This window comes from Mustela putorius, unplaced genomic scaffold (genome assembly GCF_011764305.1).
Source record: "Mustela putorius furo isolate JIRA1106 unplaced genomic scaffold, ASM1176430v1.1 tig00003909_pilon_pilon_pilon, whole genome shotgun sequence".
In the NCBI taxonomy this organism is placed as follows: domain Eukaryota; kingdom Metazoa; phylum Chordata; class Mammalia; order Carnivora; family Mustelidae; genus Mustela; species Mustela putorius.
Window position 1 is genome coordinate 36856811 of NW_025422057.1, and position 16346 is coordinate 36873156.

The 16346-nt window shown below is 37.3% G+C and overlaps 1 protein-coding gene across 1 annotated transcript; it reads left to right on the top strand.

Annotated features, from left to right (window-relative positions):
* The first annotated feature begins 3036 nt into the window (after positions 1–3036).
* Positions 3037–9024, top strand: LOC101677642 (zinc finger protein OZF-like). Its single transcript, XM_013054763.2, has 3 exons — positions 3037–3085; positions 3356–3482; positions 4926–9024. Exons 2-3 carry the CDS (start codon positions 3449–3451, stop codon positions 6596–6598), a joined length of 1707 nt encoding a protein of 568 aa, XP_012910217.1. The 5' UTR covers positions 3037–3085; positions 3356–3448; the 3' UTR covers positions 6599–9024.
* Positions 9025–16346: the final 7322 nt, after the last annotated feature.

Below are 16346 nucleotides of genomic sequence, written 5' to 3' on the forward strand. Positions count from 1 at the left end.
TATATATGTGCTGTGTATATAAAGAAATACATATATAAATATATACATATTTTATGATCATGTGACTAGTAAACAGTACTTGGCTGGATTATTTGTATGCATGACATAAGATATTCCTTTTATATTGGGAATTTAACTCATTTATATTTATTGTGGTCACTGTTGTTTAGTTTTTAGTTTCTCCATCTTTATTTGTATTTTTATTTATCCCATTTTCTTTCCTTTCCTTAATTTTTCTCTGTTCATTATATTTCTTTCTTCCAGTGGTTTGAATATTCACTATTCTATTTTTTTCTGTTGGTTCTCCTGGAAACAGTTAACATAGGTTTATATTTGTCTTTTTTCCATCAACATCAAGAATTTTTATTTTCTAGACCTGACTTGATCTTTTGCAGGTTTTACTGTCCCTTCTTCCCACATCTCATGTTTTATAGAAGTGATCAGAATCGTTTTTTAATTTTTTAAATTTATTTTTGAAAAGATTTTTATTTATTTACTTGAGAGTGAGAGCAAGAGAGATCACAGAGAGAGAGGGAGAAGCAGACTTGCTGCTGAGCAGGGAGCCTAAAGCAGGACTCAGTCCCAGGACCCTGGGATCATGACCTGAGCCAAAGGTGGATGCTTAACCAACTGGGCCACCCAGACACCTGGAATCATTTTTTAATATAAATTTTTAAAAAATGTTTTATAAACAGGTTCAATATTTAGACATGACTAAGTTATCTGGTCTCTGTAATTTCCAAGGTAGTTGGATTGAAATTTCTAGAGACAAGAGGAATTCAGTGAGCTAACACCTTGATCTTGGACTTCCAGCTTCCAGAACTGTGAGAAAACAAATTTATTTTGTTTAAGCCATCTAGTGTGTGGTAGTTTGTTATGGGAGCCTTAGCAAACTAATAACATATGGTAATTATATTTTTAATTCTTTGAGGACACACCATACTGTTTTCCATAGTGGCTGTACCATTTAACATTCCCACCAATGTACACAAGGGTTCCAGTTTTTCCACAGCCTTACCTGTCCTTTTATTCTGTTTGCCAATGGAGGTGAGGTGAGGTAATGTTCTTTTGAGTAGAATTAATCTCCAGTGTCTTTAAAAACAGTAGTTTCCTATTCTTGGAATCATAATAATTATATAGTTTTGTTTTCTTACTCAGTTTTTCACTTCATCTGGTGAATGTCTTTTATGTTACTGGTTCTTAAATTTCTAGTGAAACTTCATTGTCTGTTTTTATATGTGAAGACTTGGTTTGATTCATGTAGGTAGCTATTGTGAGTTATTCAGAAATATAGAATGCTGTTTCTTTATCTGTTTTCTCTCCTTAGTGAAAGAACTAACTTCAAGGATTTATAAAGGAAATTGTTGAAAAGATACAACCTGGTGAATTTCCTTTTAGATTATCAGCAAGGGAGTATATAGGCAACCTTAACGGACTATTGATTTTTCAAGTGGAGATTTCCCATACTATGGATTTAGATCATCATGATCTCTCATCAAAGACCTGCCTTAAAACAAATTCAGTATCCATTTTCTTTCTGGCTGACTTGGCATTGCTAGAGCCCCTGAAGCATTTCCCTAAAACACTTTTTAAAATCTAGTTTATCCTTCAGCCATCAGCTGTGCTTATAAAGAGTGGCAAATGCCCAGAGTGGTCTGACATTCCTTCAATTAGTTCCTCAGCCCATCAATCAGAGCACTATCTACTTGGAGCTTAGGTTAATTTGGTGGTTGTATATACCATTTACTGAATGTATGCAGACACATGCATGGAACCCATGGGCAGCTCTCTTTGTACTGTCGTGTGGGGCTATAAAAATGGGCACATACACCAAAATCATGCAAAGTGATCTTAATCATGGGGGAAGGTGGTAGTTGTTCTGTGATCTTTAAAAATATTTGTCAAAACATTAAAAAATGTATAAAAATGAAAAAATACTATAATATTTAGTACTAAGGACCTCTTCATTAAGATCCGTGGGTTGTAGATCTAGAGTGTCTCAAATGGAGGCAGTATCAACTTTCCCAGTCAGGTATTTCTTCTAAAAGTCCATTTATATTTGATTTGCATTTTACTTCTACTGTAATCACATCTCATTTCTTTGAGGCTCTTTCATCTTTGTTGCTCAGTTCCCTTTTGCACACCATTTAACTGTTTTTGCAAGATGACATATTGCCAGGAGACAAGGAAGGAACATGTGTTTTGATTGTGTGTGGACTGAGTAACAGATGTGCAGTGATCAGTCACTGGTGGACTTTGAAAAAATGACACAATTGATAATTGTTCATGATGTTGGTTATTTATGTAGTGATTTGCGAATTGAAGAACAAGCAACAAAATTTGTACTTTATGTGATTACTCATAGTTACCATTGTAACTGAAATCTGTGGTGTTGGGGGACTCTTGTTATAACTAAATAAATTGTGGTAACTGAAATTCATGCATGTTAGTACCATGCAAAGTATGGACCTCCTGTAGAGAGTCAGACATAAATTTATGTATAACTAAATAAATTGTGGTAACTGAAATTCATGCATGTTAGTACCATGCAAAGTATGGATCTCCTATAGAGAGTCAGACATATTTATGTATTGCCACAGATTTGTGCCAATTTGATGCTTGAAAGTTTTCCTCTCTTAAAAGGGTGAGTTATCAAATACTTTGAAGAACTCTTGTCTAAATGAGCAATGCCAGAATTACCACAGGTTAGGGCATTTTATATCTTTAAGCTCCAAATTTAGTTCTCTCTTGATCTTCTGCTATTATTTAATTCAGTTTGCATCCATATGAGATTGTAAGCTTCCTGAAAGTAGGAACTGTGTTTTATGTATTTTAATATCCACAGAAACCAGGACACTTTCATGTATATTTTGGGCTTGTATGTGTTTGTGTGGAGGTTTTTTTGACAATTTTATTTATTTGTCAGAGAAAGAGAGAGCGCACAAGCAGGGGGAACAACAGGCAGAGGGGAAAGCAGGCTCCCCACCGAGCAGGGAGCCCGAAGTGGGACGTGATCCCAGAACCCTGGGATCATGACCTGAGCCAAAGGCAGACACTGAACCGACTGAGCCACCCAGGCATCCCTGTATGTATTTATTATTATTATTATTACAATTTTTATTTTATTATTATTATTATTTTATATAAATATTATTATTTTATTACATTATTATTATTATTATTTTATTTCTCTTTCTCCCTCCACATATAAAACAAAACAGGGACTATTGTAAGTCTCCTGTATAAACTTTTTCTAATAAACTCAATAGTAAACATGGTAAAGGATTGTTCCTAATATATTTACTCTGTCATATAGTTTTGAGCACTTCTGGTTGATTAGATATGTGTGTTACAGGGATCAATTTCATTTGAGGATGTGACTGTAAACTTTACGCAGGAGGAATGGGGTCAACTGGACCCCGATCAGAGGACCTTGTACAGGGATGTGATGCTGGAGAACTATAACATCTTTCTCTCGCTAGGTATGCAACTTCTCTGAGTAACATCAGCATGTCTTTTTGTTGCTACCAAAGCATGTGGATCTTTTTTAGAGTTTAATGATACTTAGGTTTGGACACCAGGGATATTATTTTTTCTCACTTCCACACTGAAACATTCCATTGGGTCCCTTCACTGTGCAGCTCCTGAAGCTGGACTTTGGTTTTTCTTCTGAGTTCCTAAAATCAGGCAGCTTTTCCTGTGTCCTGTATCATTTTTCATTATCAGGACATTGCATTACCAAACCAGAGGAGATCTTGGAGTTAGAGCAAGAAGCACCATGGGTGTTAGAGAAAGAATCTGCAAGCCAGTGTTACCTAGATGACTAATCCATTAGATTCCAGGTGGTTGTTTCAAGTATATGCATCTTTGGAGTGTTTTTAAGAATCTCTTTCAAGAAGCTCTGTTTGGAAATGACTAAGGATTCCTAGCCTGCTTGCCTAAATTCCCCACAGATACACTCTCACACATACATGTTCTCTTTTTTGGTTGGGTTTTTAGGAGTTTACTCCCTTTTACTTGTACCTTGAAATTTATTCCCATGTCATATTAATATTTTATGTTGGTTAGTTTCTTTCCTCTAGCAGTCTCAGCTTCATAGTCCCTTCATTTTCAAGGACTTCTTTTGTTTTCAGGAATTAAAAAATTAGTTTAACCAGTATTAATTGAGCACTGCTCCATGCCAGTCATGTTTTAAATGAAAGAGATAGAGCAATGGTAAAATTCCTTGGTGGTGAGATTCCTTGATCTCATGGAATTTGTATTAGCAGGAGGGAGATGCAGGAAGCCGATTGCCATGAGAGTTGAGAGTAGAAACAAGGAGACCAGTTAGGAAAAACAATACCCCATAGACTAGGTTTGAGGTAATATAGTGTGCAAAGTCATGAAATTCTGGCTATCTCTCAGAGGTAGGGTTAACAAAATCAGCACCTAGATTCTAATTCATTCTCTCCAAACACTTTCATTCCTCTTGCAGTTTTTTTGAAAAACAATCTTGTCTTCATGTTTTCCATATCACATTTATTATATAATCTTATAATTGAGCATATCTTACTGTGAATCCTGCCCATTGTGATTCATCCACTCTTAGTGAATCCTTTATTTTCATTTTTTAATGTTTATTTTACTCCTATCCATTTTGAAGTGAATATTCGTGAAGGACCAAATAAATATGTGTGTGTTTGTTGCCAATTTTACTTTCCCCTCTTCCACCACAGTATCTTTGATTGGTTGCTTTGTTGTCATCTCTTTCACCAGCTACTCAGAAAAGTAGAGAGAATGGAAAATACTGATTTAGCTTTACTTTTATCCCAAAAGACCAGCTCTAAAACCAAAGGGCTGGGTGCATAAAGGAATGTATTAGTGTATTAGACCAATTTTATTAGTAGTCATTTCAGATTCATAAGGTATGTTTTTCTTGTTTCTAGAAGAATTGAAAGTTGATGGCGTAATAGAGAGCAAAGAAAACCAAGACAAACATTTATGGCAACATGCATTTATCAATAACAAAAAAGTGACTACAGAGAAAGAGAATGTGTTAAGGAAAACACTTAATCTGTGCATAGACTCTATTCCTTCCATAAAATTGCCACGTAAATATAATCTGGATGCAATTGGTTCAGAAAATATGTCAGAGTTAACCATTAATAAAAGCTATTCGGGAAAGAAATCTGATGATGGCAATGGTTACAAGAAATTGCTTCCTGATATTAATCATGAAAAAACTCATACTAGAGAAAAGTTTGATGAATTTGATAAAAATGAGAGCATCTTCTATCATAATGAGAATTTTATTCAGCAACAAAAGATTCACACTGTGGAACAACTGCCTGAATATAATGATTGCATTAAAACCTCCCACAGTAATGCTCTCTTGATTACACATAAGAAAATTCACACAGGAGAGAAATTATGTGATTATAATAAACGTCAGAAAACTTTCAGGAGTGAGTCAAACCACATGCTACGTCAGATAACTTACTCAAGGAAGAGTCACTATAAATTCAGTGAATGTGGGGAAAGCTGTGAAAAGTCAGTCCTTTGGAAGAAACATCCTAGAATTCACATGAGTGAAGAATGTGAGAAATACCACGAGTGTGATGTATGTGGGAAAACCTTCCTCCGGAAGTCAAACCTCACAATACATCACAGAATACACACAGGAGAAAAACCATATAAATGTAATGAATGTGGGAAATCCTTTTACCAGAAGTCAACCCTCACTGTACATCAAAGAACTCATACAGGAGAGAGACCCTATGAATGTGCTAAATGTGGGAAAAAATTCTACCAGAACTCAGCCCTCCATCAGCATCAAAGAACACACACAGGGGAGAAGCCTTACAAATGTAGTGAATGTGGAAAATCTTTCTCCCAAAAGTCAGACCTGACTGTGCATCAAAGCTCTCACACAGGAGAAAAACCTTATAAATGTAATAAATGTGACAAGTCCTTTAGTATAAAGTCAAAACTCACTGTACACCAGAGAATACACTCAGGGGAGAAGCCCTATGAATGTAGCAACTGTGGGAAGATGTATCATATGAAGTCAACCCTCATTAAGCATCAAAGACTTCACACAGGGCAGAAGATATATGAATGCAGTGAATGTAGGAAGACCTTCTGTGGGAAGTCGGTCCTCCTCAAACATCAGAGAATTCATACAGGGGAGAAACCTTACGAATGTGTAGAATGTAGGAAGACCTTTTCGGAGAAGTCAACCCTCAGTAAACATCAGAGGATTCATACTGGAGAGAAACCGTTTGAATGTAACAAATGCGGCAAGTCTTTCTGCCAAAAGTCACAGCTCATTGAACATCAGAGAATTCATACAGGGGAGAAGCCCTTTGAATGTAAAGAATGTAGGAGAACATTTTGCCAGAGGGCATCCCTCAATGTACATCAGAGAACACACACAGGAGAGAGGCCCTATGAATGTAACGAATGTGGAAAATCTTTTTATGATAGTTCGACCCTCACTAAACATAAGAGGATTCATTCAGGGGAGAAACCCTATGAATGTAATGAATGTGGGAAGACCTTCAGCCACAAAGCAACTCTCACCACACATCAGAGAGTACACAAAAGAAAAACACTGTAAAGATGGATGGTGAAGCCGTCTTGCTTTAACTCAGAACTGTTGGCCTGACAGAAAGTATATCCAGGGAGGTAACCCTATGGTTGTAATGAATGTTGGAAGTCCTACCAAAAGTCAGCCTTCAGTTTACATTGTAGACCATACAGGGGAGATACCCGGCAGTGTTTTTACCAAACTGGGCAGAGAGCAAGTAGGATGATGTGCATGAGATCTGGCCAGTGGGCTGTGAGTGTAATGATGTAATTCACTTCTGGTCTGACACTTAATGGTCTCCATGGCAATTCTTTGTATTCTATGCTCTCTATGGAGTAGGATGTAGGGTGCTTTCTGTTGAGAGGTCAGCCCTCACTGTGTGTTGGTGAACTCACACAAGAGTAGAAATCTCTGTCAACATCTTGGTGTTTAGAAACCTAATCCACAAATGAAACTTATTATAACTGGAGAAATCAGAGCTAAGAAATCTTGAGATTGCAACAAATTTTAAAAAGCCTTTACCAAAAGGTATTTTCTCATTGAACCTCAGGTAAACTAATAGACTGAAACCATGTAAGCACATGGTTTTCTGAAAGCTTACAGCAAAACATATTTTATTGTATTTCAGAGAATTATTATTGAGGGAAACTGGATTTAGAAAATACAGAAATTTTTTTCTTTAGAAAAGATTTTTAAGTTGTAACATGGGAGATACAGAGGCCAGGTATATATTTTTCATGTTTAGCACTACTCTGAGTTTAAGAAAGCTGCTGTGAACAGTAAGCTCATTGTACTTACCACCATAAAATGTGTTCATTAACAAAGCAACCCCATCCCTGAAATGTTTACTTGGTGAACTGAAGTAGGTTTGAGTGTGCCAAATCCAAGTTAGATGTAACCTGGGAACTATGTGTATAGCAACATGCCATATGTTGTTCTTTGCCTTTACTTCTAGTAAAGTATATGTTGGCAACCATGATATGGTGCAAGGATTGGCAAACTTTTTCTGTAGAAGGCCACATAGTAAATACCTTAACCTTAAGGCTACATGTGCTTTCTGTCACTTTTTTTTTTTTTACAACCTATTAAAAATGTAAAAAATTATTCTTAGCTCATGGGCCATTGAAAAACAGACTTGGCCAGATTTAGCTTATGGACCAGAGTTTGTGGACTGTTTTAACAGTGGTTAAAAGCATGGACTCTGAAAGTGTACTGGCTAGGCTCAGGTCCCACACAGCACATTAGCTGTGTGGCCTGGGACAAATCCTTTAACATTTGTTTCTCATTTCTTTTTTGCAAAATGGTGACACTGCCATTACACTACTAACATGGAGTTCTAGTAAGGACTAGGGAAGTTGTTAAATACAAAGTACTAAAACACTGCATACAGTGCTGCAAGTGTTAGCTATTATATGACTTGCAGCAGATTTGTTGGAGCTTTGCAGACTTTTGATTACCTACTCCGCTGTTCTTCACTCTATGCCAGTAGAAGATTCAGGAAATGAATCATGATTGGTCTGACCTAATTTTTTCCAGCTTATTGAGGCATAACTGACAAACAAAATTGTAAAATATTTAAAATGTATAATGTGATGATTTAAGACACCGTAAAAGGATTCCCCCATCAAGTTAATTAACGCAATTATCACCTCACAAATTTATCAGCCACACCCCGCCTTTTTGGTGAGAACGTTTATGTTCCACTCTCAGCAAATTTCAGTTATATACTATGCTGTTATTAACTCTAGTTAACCAGTAATACATTAGATCCTCATGGTCTCACCTAATTTTGAAAAACATATCCTGATTAATGATTAATTTACAATAAGCGTCTGACCCAGCTCTGGCCAGTGAGAAGAAACTCTGAAGAATATTCAGTGAAGTATGGGAAAGCAGGATTCTCCAGAGGCTAACAAATATTTGATTTTTTTTTAAAAAGCCCTTTGATTATCCTGGATATTTTTATGTCTGGATGTGATATCTGATAGTAGTTTTTGATCCTAAGGTAGTATCTGAAGATGGCAGAACACAAAGCTGGAAAGAGGTTGGGTCAGCAGTGTCTTTTGAGTAGGTGAATCAACCAACCCTAGAGCTTCTTTATATGAGAAAAATTTTTTCTAATTAAATTAGTTGAGTTGGGATTTTCTGAAAATGGTTTAACAAACTTACATGTGTACCTTTTTGAAGAGTTATTAATTCAGAAATACTAACATTCATTAGCCTCCAGAGAGGACATGTTGTGAGAAACTGATTCAGGGGTGGCTGTTTTTCAGTAAATCTCCATATAGTGAGCCTAACCATTAGAAAAACCCATTTGTTATTACATTATATGAAATGAGTGTCTAATTCATTGAGCTTTCTTTGCATCTATATGAGAAAAGCACTTAGTAAAAAATCATTATCTCATGTATACCTTATATTTAAAATATGTGAAATAAACATTAAGTTAAATTGAATTATCCATTGATCTGTCTCTCTGTTACTGTTTGATTAGATAAGGTATGAGATAAGGATCTAAGGTTTTCCCAAAGGAATAATCTGGTCTCATCGCCATGTGATTGAAGTTTGAAGTACCATCTTTATGAAACGTAAGGTGCTAAATTATCATTTGTAGAGGGTACTTTTGTTCAGGACCCCTTACCTTTATTTCCTTTAGTAACCAGTTTACCCTCATGACATAGGAACTAGTAGATCTCCTGAAGATTCCATATCCCTTGACTTCACATTTATTCCTGGGAAGCACATTTGATCCAAGTGGGCAAATAAATGCCCGACGTGGGATTTTGTAAAAGGAGAACATCATGTTCAGTGGTTGGTGACCTGGGACTTTTAGCAGCCATGAGAAAGTGTCTGCTTGAGGAAAAATAGGCATGTAGAAACATTTAAGAGAGACAGAATCTTGATGCTGCACAGAACCAGTCAATGCTTGACCCCTTGTTCCACATATTCCAAAGATATATACTGTCATGTTATTTTGGTTTCATTATTAAGCCAGCAGATGTTAACATCCTCTGTACCATGATAAGCTGCTGATTTTTGTTTCACTAAACTCTTTGTTTATGCTTATGCCAAAAGTAATGTTTTAATTAGTATGGCTTTTTAATGCTTTTTATTACAGAGCAAGTCCTTTCACCCATAATTATACAATTAATCTTCAGCAAAGGGGGGAAGAATGTGCAGTGGGAAAAAGACAGTCTTTGTTGAAAAAAAAAGTTGTGTATAATTTTACTAAAATCAGATTCACCATTTTATAAGTGTATTCCTTGAGTTTTGACAAATACATGCAATTGTGTAAATACCATCATGCTTAAGACAGATCTGGCAGCCACTGATCTGTTTCTGCCCCTACAGTTTCACTTTTTCTAAAAAGTCATGTAAATGGAATCATGGGTTATATAATCTTATATGTCTGTATAAGTGCTTTTGAGGTCACCCATGGTATTGCATGCATCTGTAGTTTGCTACTTTTTATTGTTGAGTAATAATCCATTGTATGGATGTGCCACAACCTATTTATGCATTCACATGTTGAAGGTCATTTTTTTTTAAAGATTTATTTATTTATTTATTTATTTGACAGAGAGAAATCACAAGTAGATGGAGAGGCAGGCAGAGAGAGAGAGAGGGAAGCAGGCACCCTGCTGAGCAGAGACTCGATCCCAGGACCCTGAGATCATGACCTAAGCTGAAGGCAGCGGCTTAACCCACTGAGCCACCCAGGCGCCCTGTTGAAGGTCATTTGACTTATTTTCAACTTTTATTATGAATAAGCCTCTTGTGAACATTTCCATTGAAGTCTTTTTGTGGACCCAGATTTTCACTTAAGTAAATACCTATGAGTAGTGGCATTGGATCAGATGATAAATAATGTATGTTCGGTATTTATTTATTATTTCATTCCAGTTTCAGGTAAAAAAAAAGTTATGGAAGCACTGTGAACTGGTTAAGATTAATTAAAAAGGGGGTGCCTGGGTGGCTCAGTGGGTTAAAGCCTCTGCCTTCGGCTCAGGTCATGATCCCAGGGTCCTGGGATCGAGCCCCACATCGGGCTCTCTGCTTAGCAGGGAACCTGCTTCCTCCTCTCTCTCTCTGTCTGCCTCTCCACCTACTTGTGATCTCTGTCTGTTAAATAAATAAAAAATCTTTAAAAAAAAAAGATTAATTAAAAAGATCACACATGAATATATCCTAGTAAAAATTTAGTCATTCTAGCTTCTAAACAAAATCAGTCACTTAGAAGGAATAATGAATCATCATGGTGTTTGATTTTTCAAAATCTGTAGGAATATTATAAGATGTAAAAATATTTGACAGAAATGGACTATATGTGAATGACTCAGTATCTGTTCAGAAGTGCCTGTGGGAAGGGAAAAGTAAAGACCTGGAAAGTATACTTTAAAAGTGTAAACTTCAGAGAGAATTTCTGAATAAACTTAGCCCAATTAAGTTATATCAAAAACAGTGTGGGGGAAATTGCAAGAGAAAATAAATCTAATAAAAATTAAAAATTTCAAAGGATGATACTAATGATTGCATTTTATTTGTAATGTAAGTGTTAAATGATTTATGAAATAGGATTTACTCTAAGGAATATGTTTTAGGATTTTTGTTGTGTGAGGCTCCTTTGAATTGAGTGAGAGCTTAGTTTGCAGATAAGGGAAATTGGAATAAATACTGTGGTGTTGCACTGTTACCAATGTGGATTTATGGTTTCTAATATTAATAGATAAAAGTAAATATCTGAAAGTGCACATATGGAAGTAAACAGACACATTTCTTAGCTCTGTCCACTAGAGATGGCATAGCAGCAGCAAAAAACCAGTAGAAATAGATATAGCTAGTTCCTGCATTTTGGTTTCTAAATGCATTTTCTGCATTCTTCACTAAAAGGAACCAGAGTTCTTAGAGAAATAGCTGATTCCAAGAGTGGTTCAGGAACATTACATGAAGAGCCGGGAACATTTTTTGTGTGAGAAAGAAATGCTAAAAAATAGTGGGACCGTGTCAAAAGGACATGGCTTAAAAACAAAGGGACTTATACTAGCAGATTCTGTGACAATATAAGAATTGAAATAATTATACAACGTTGAGCAAAATAGGAATCCAGGAGTCTATACTAATACAAATGGATAAATGGGGGGAAATAATATGTTTTTCGTTAGAGAATAATATCAATAAATGTAGAAGGATCGTTTCTCAGCCTTTTGGTTATTTTCAAGTGTAATAAATGTAGAAGGAAATGATAGAACTAAGGAATTACTGAGGCACCTGGGTGGCTCACTGAGTTAAAGTGTCTGCCTTTGGCTCGGGTCGTGGTCCCAGGGTCCTGGGATCGAGCCCGGCGTCGGGCTCTCTGCTCAGTGGGGAGCCTGCTTCCTCCTCTCCCTCTCTCTGCCTGCCTCTGTCGACTTGTGATCTCTGTCAAATAAATAAATAAATATCTTCAAAAAAAAAAAAAAAAAAAAAGAACTGAGGAATCACCATGTGGTTAACACAGTAATGGTGAGTTTGGCTAAGTATCAGTGGATACTAGAAAAAATTAATGGATGAAGAATCATATGGTCTCAAAGTATCTCCCTACAAAATATTTAAATATAAAAGGTGAAAAAAATAACTCAAGAGAAAAACGTGGTAGACTCCCACTTAATCAACTAATCAAAGTTGACCCTATCAGTAATGGTTTAATCAACAGCATGGGCCACCTGTAAGCAATGTCATGTTCGCAGTGAGAAAACTCAATATAACAGTGACAATCCAGCCAATGGATAATCTGGGTCTAGTCCCAAGAAAATACTAGGAAAAGCAAAATTGAAGTACATTCTGCAAAGTAGATTATAATCCTCAAAATCCCAAGGTAATCAAAGTCCAGGAAATCGAACTGTTTCAAATTGAGGGAGACTAGAAAGATTGGACATGTGAGTAAACTACATGACCCTTGAAGAATCCTTCTTAAAAGGGCATTATTAGAACAATTGGTGAAACTTGAATTTGGTCTTTAAGTAAAATATATACATGGGTTTTTGTACTGTTCTTTCCTAAAGATTAAAAGTTTTTTTTTTGTAATTCAGAGAAAAAAATACAGGGGAGTGAACCTTAACATCATAGCAGCATAAGACATCCCTTGTTATCGCCCTTTCAGCACCTAAAATTCAGCATCTAGCCATGACCAAAAGTACCTCTGTGGGAGCTGTGAGATTGAGCACAATTGTCCAAGGGACCAAGGAGGAGTCTTCCCCACCTGTGTATCATGTAATAAGCAGATCCGCATGTGGTCTCTGGACTGACAGGAACCTGTGAAATGATTCTAACACCTCTTGGCTGCAGTCCAGGAACACCTGGAAAACACTGAAGTGGGCAGACACCCACTGAGGAGTGAGCTTTGGTAGAAGGCTGGGTTTCCAGAGAAGAAATCCCAGTACTCCCTTGCACCAACAAAACAAATGAATTTGGACACATTTGTAAGAGGAAATTTCTTGCCTCACCCCTTTCCGCAAGGCAGCTCAACTTAGAGAAAGAGGAGGCTCGGGATCCCTCCCACAGGAGCAAAGGGAGAGGAGCAAGTGAGTACCCAGCTTCCCCAGCTGTGTGGGCTGGGGCTAAAGAAACCCATTTCTCCAGTATCACCCAGAGTAGATAGAGCTCCAAGGCAGGGAGGGAGGAAATCTGGAAAAATGGAGATAACCATATCAAAGGGCATTAAAGGGATGCAGTTCCTGCTGACAGCATTCTAGACTTCAGCAAGAAGCCCACTCATGAATCATTGGGAAAATGTCACCTGAGATTCCCTCAACTGGTGTGTGGGCAGCACTAATGCCCCAAGTGCCAAACCCACACCTTCCCCCACTTTGCAGCCAGCTTCTTGTGTGGACTTCGAGGGCAGTAGCAAGAGCAAGCTGCATGGATGGGGTATGTGCAGAAAACAAGCCAGTGTCCGCAGGTATGGGAGAAACCACAAACTTAAGCTCTTTTGCCACATTTGGAAAACAAAAGATGTTACTGTCAGCTGAACTGGTAAGTTGTGAGGTCAAAAGGAGATATACAGACTTAAGAATTCTGCTACAAGAGGGAGCAAGATGTGTGGAGCAGATGTGTTCATACAAGAGCAGGGAAAGCACCAGAATAAAAACAGGACAAACAAAAAGTATCTTCCATCTAAAGGCAGCTAGTAGACATTAGAGGAGATGACTGCTGCTTCAAATGCAAACACAGCAAAACAAACCCCCAAGGAATATGAAGAATCAGGGAAGCAACATCACCAAAAGATCATAATAATTCTCCAATACTAAATACAAAGACAAGGAGATATGCAATCCACCAGGTAAAGAATTCAAAATAGCTGTTTTGAGGAAACTCCTTGAACTAGAAGAAAACACAGAAAGGCAATTCAAAATCAGGAATCAATACATGAGCAAAATGAGAAATTTAACAAAAATAACAAGAAGGACCAAACAAATTCTGAAGCAGCAGAATTCAATGAGTGAAATCAAGTAATAAAGAACATTGACAGCAGAACTGGTCAGGTGGAAGCTGGAGGATAGACACTTGAAATAACCCAATCAGAGGAGCACAAAGGGTGAAAAAGTGCAAAGAAAACCTATGTGACCTCTTGGAAACCATGAAAAGAACCAATAACAGAATTGGAATTCAGAAGGAGAAGAGAGGGAGAATGGGACAATAAGCTTATTTAAAGAGAATAATGGCCGAGAACTTCCCAAACCTGGGGAAAGACTTGGATATCCAGGTTCATAAAGCTAATCCATTAACCTATTATTTCAATTCCAAACGATCTTCTCCAAGACACATTAAACTGTCAAAATTCAAAGAGAAAGACCCGGCAAGCAGCTAGAGAAAAAAAAGTTCAGGCTATCAACAGATATATTCAAAGTGTTGAAAGAACAGTTACCAGTTAAGAATATTCTGTTGGGCAAAGATATCCTGCAAAAATGAAGGGGAAGCAAAGAATTTCCTAGACAAAAGCTGAGGGAGTTCATCACTACAGGACTTGCCTTTTAAGAAATAGCGAAAGGAGATCTTCAAACTAAAATGAAAAGACTCTAAGTAACATGAACACGTGAACATATACAACACACTGGTAAGGTGTTGTAAGCGAGATTCAGAAAACTCTTAATTCTGTAATAGGATGTTGTGTTACTGCTTGACTAATATAAAGGTGAAAGGAAACGAGTATGAAAATAACTTTCACTACTATAATTTGTTAATGAATATACAACGTAAAAAGGTAAATTGTGACATCAAAAACAAAAGAGAATAAAAGAGTAGACATTTTTTTTAAAGAAAAAAATTTATTCACCCATTTGACACACACACAGAGGGAGAGAGCACAAGTAGGGGGATAGCAGAGGGATAGGGAGAAGCAGGCTCTCCACTGAGCAGGAAGCCTGATGTGGGGCTCAATCCCAGGACCTCAGGACCATGACCGGAGCTGAAGGCAGACGCTTAACCCACCAAGCCACCCAGGCATCCCAATAGCACGAATAGTTTTTGGGTTTTTTGTTTAATTCTATTTCTTTATTTGACAGAGAGAGAGATCACAAGTAGGCAGAGAGGCAGGCGGGGGCCGGGATGGGGGAGAAGCAGGCTCCCTGCTGAGTAGAGAGCCCAATGCAGGGCTCCATCCCAGGACCCTGAGATCACGAGCTGAAGGTAGAAGCCCAACCCACTGAGCCACCAAGGCATCCCCAGCACAAATAGTTTTAAATGAGATAGTTTGGTTTGGAATCATGGTAAACCAAGATACACATCTGGGGGAATCACCTTGGTTTGTAATTTAAACTACAAAACATTCCATTTTGGGGTCTATTTTAGAATGTTCCAAGAGTTCCAGAATAGGTTCTTTTAGCACATTAATGACAGGATATAAAGATCAACAAAAAGTTAAATAAATAATAGGTTATTAGAAATATGGATAATCCTTGATAAATAAATTTGTGTACAGTAAAGTGTACAAAATATCACTAAGTGATAGGATGCCAAAATTAGGTTTTGTTTCATTTGGAGATTTTTTTTTTTTTTTTTAGTTTATTTGGAATACTAAACCCCACTGTTTGATTTCAACACAGTTAATAGTCCTTGGTTTATGGAGACAATTACGCATCTTTATTGGATGAATTAGCTGAGCTATCTATACTAGGTAAAAGAAGGAAAGAGATGGTTACACAGCAGCCAGTCATTGAGATCTCTGTGTAGGGTTGTTTAATGCAGAAAAACTTCAATCTTGGTCACTGTTGTAATAGGCTAAATATATAAAAAGACATAAAAACTAGAATTTTAAATTCTTTTTTTTTAAAGACTTTATTTATTTATTTATTTATTTGACAGAGATCACAAGCAGGCAGAGAGAGCGGGGGAAGCGGGCTCTCTGTTGAGCAGAGAGCCTGATGTGGGGCTTGATCCCAAGACCCTGAGACCATGACCTGAGCTGAAGGCAGCAGCTTAACCAACTGAGCCACCCAGGCGCCCCCCAAAACTAGAATTTTATTCAAACATTTTCTGCAACTAATGCTAAAATATTTTAAGTTAAATTTTTAAGCAAAATAAGTTTATCTATTTCTTTAAAGATTTTACTTATTTATTTGACAGAGAGAGACACAGTGACAGAGGGAACAACAAGCAGGAGGAGTGGGAGAGGGAGAATACTTCCCACTGAGCAGGAAGCAGGATGTGGGGCTTGATCCCAGGACCCTGGGATCATGACTGGAGCCAAAGGCAGATGCTTAAAACTGAGCCACCCACGCACCCAGCAAAATGAGTTAAAAGG